We start from the raw sequence: 2,061 nt of genomic DNA on the forward strand, positions 1-2,061 counted from the left end.
TAATAAACTGGGCATCGCGAGTTCGTTGATAGATCATGAAGCAAGGCAGACCTTTCCGTCGCCTGTAAATGCTATGCTATGCTACTCGGCCGGTGGTCATAGCCGTTTCCGGCTGACATAGCGACATGGTGACGCTCGCTAATGCTGATGCAAAAGAGATAGAGGGTTTTCGAAGGACGTTAATGGCGTCGCTGCATCATCATCTGGAGGCGCCGGCGTGGGGAAGTTTATGATATATTCGCAGCTTTTCGTTGCGAGGTGAATTATACACTCCCCAAATTGGGATAGCCATGAACAGCGGCGAACCTTCGTTGATAGCTTCGTAGGCTCTCTGTAAAAGTATCTGAGTGTCACCTTGACCTATCTGCGCCCATCCCAACTATTGCATGCCTCCCAATTATACCTAGTTCTTGCAAACTGTTGCCTCTGGTTCTCCCTCTGACAGGGGCCGCCATCAACGCCCATCAATCCCCTGATCATGCAAGAGACCCTTCCTGGGGCCATCAAAGAACCTTCCGAAAGCTATTGACAAACTTCAAGCTGGCTATAACCCACTGCCCATCAAGCCTCTTCCAAACCTCATGATAATGTCCACCTCCAATCTCCGTATACCCTCTAGCACCCTCCGCGCTCCCCAGCTGATACGACATGGCCCAGGTAGCAGCCACCTCATCCTCCCCATTTTTATCCTCATTATGAAGCATCTCCAACTCCCCCGCACCAACAACATGAATAGAGGCTATATCCGCAAACGCCTTGTCCAGAAACTCGACGTATTCCTCGCGACTCGAGAAACTGTTTGTCGATCCATCAGTGTTGTGCAGGGAGGCGGTTAGCGAGGGGTGCAGGACGGAGGCGAACAAGGCCCATTGTTTTGTGTCGGCTGCGTGGGCGTATTTTGATTTGTTGTGGCGGATTGTTTCGGATACTGTGTAGGGAGGGAGAGTGGGCATTTTGGGTTGGGTTTGGTTGGTGGAAGGGACGGACTGGATGGGTTCTTTGGTGGGGATATGGATAATATCCTGTGGTGATTTCGTCGAGGTGTATTTCTAGGAGGGGTGAGGGAGAGGGAGAAGAAGAGAAGATCTATGCTTTGTCTCGTGTTTCGTATACCATCTGTAAACTCCGTTATCACTATCACTAAAATCTTACTAAAACCCACCCAATCCTGACCTAATTTGGCAAGGGTCCAATACTAATATATTATATTGCTTTCTTTCGAGGTTTTAAGCTGTCTCGTCTTCCGGCCCTTCTTTCGATCCTTTTTACTTCCCATGCAGTCTCAGGATCTTTCTTCTATATGTCCCCTTTAATACCAGCTAATCACACGATAATCTCGGATTCAGTTGCCTCCTAGAAAGCACTGCAGCCAAGATATACTCGTCATGAACGCTTATATGTCTGCTACCAGAGCCTTAGCCTACGTACTGGCTTCATTAAGTAATTCACATATACAGCCGGTCATAGCTAGGATACTCACCGGTGGCCGTGTAATGTACTCGAAACAGCAGGAAATCAGGGGAATCCCATTATTCCCCTTTATAATCTATCGAGTCAATCGATGGTAAAATATTCAACTTGTTTTAAGTGTTCTCCATAATCCGGAGTAATTGAATATCGGCGATGAAATCCGCAATCTATCTTGGAATAGCGTCTAGATGCTTTTTTTTTTTTTAGCTCAGCGCAAGTGCTTGACATCGATTGGGTCTTCTGATATCACACATCTTCCTGACATCCCGTGAGTACCATCATGAGCTCAGCACTGATCACATGGGGCCCGGCTACCGTGAAGCCGTCATGGTTGTTCCTTCTGCGCGCCCAGAGGTGGCAAATGACTATCAAGTCGGCCCTTGTATCGCCTACTGACTTCCCGTATACATTCCACGAACAAACCAGTCAGTTCCCAGGACTCGGAATTCGCCTCATCTCTGCGCGACTACTATACTTTTCTGAGTAATACCGAGATCTGCTGTTCTATCCACCCTCGCTCTACCCGTGGTTGCCCACACTGATCATGAATAATTCCTACAAAGCGACATGGGACCTTGCATCCCCTGTACC

General features: G+C 48.2%; 1 protein-coding gene across 1 annotated transcript; it reads right to left on the reverse strand.

Moving 5' to 3' along the window:
• Positions 1–503: 503 nt before the first annotated feature.
• Positions 504–953, reverse strand: BJX68DRAFT_273408 (uncharacterized protein; the record flags this gene model as incomplete). Its single annotated transcript, XM_071047455.1, has 1 exon — positions 504–953. One exon carries the CDS (start codon positions 951–953, stop codon positions 504–506), a length of 450 nt encoding a protein of 149 aa, XP_070892212.1.
• Positions 954–2,061: the final 1,108 nt, after the last annotated feature.

This window comes from Aspergillus pseudodeflectus (assembly GCF_044049435.1).
Source record: "Aspergillus pseudodeflectus strain CBS 756.74 chromosome Unknown BJX68scaffold_110, whole genome shotgun sequence".
In the NCBI taxonomy this organism is placed as follows: domain Eukaryota; kingdom Fungi; phylum Ascomycota; class Eurotiomycetes; order Eurotiales; family Aspergillaceae; genus Aspergillus; species Aspergillus pseudodeflectus.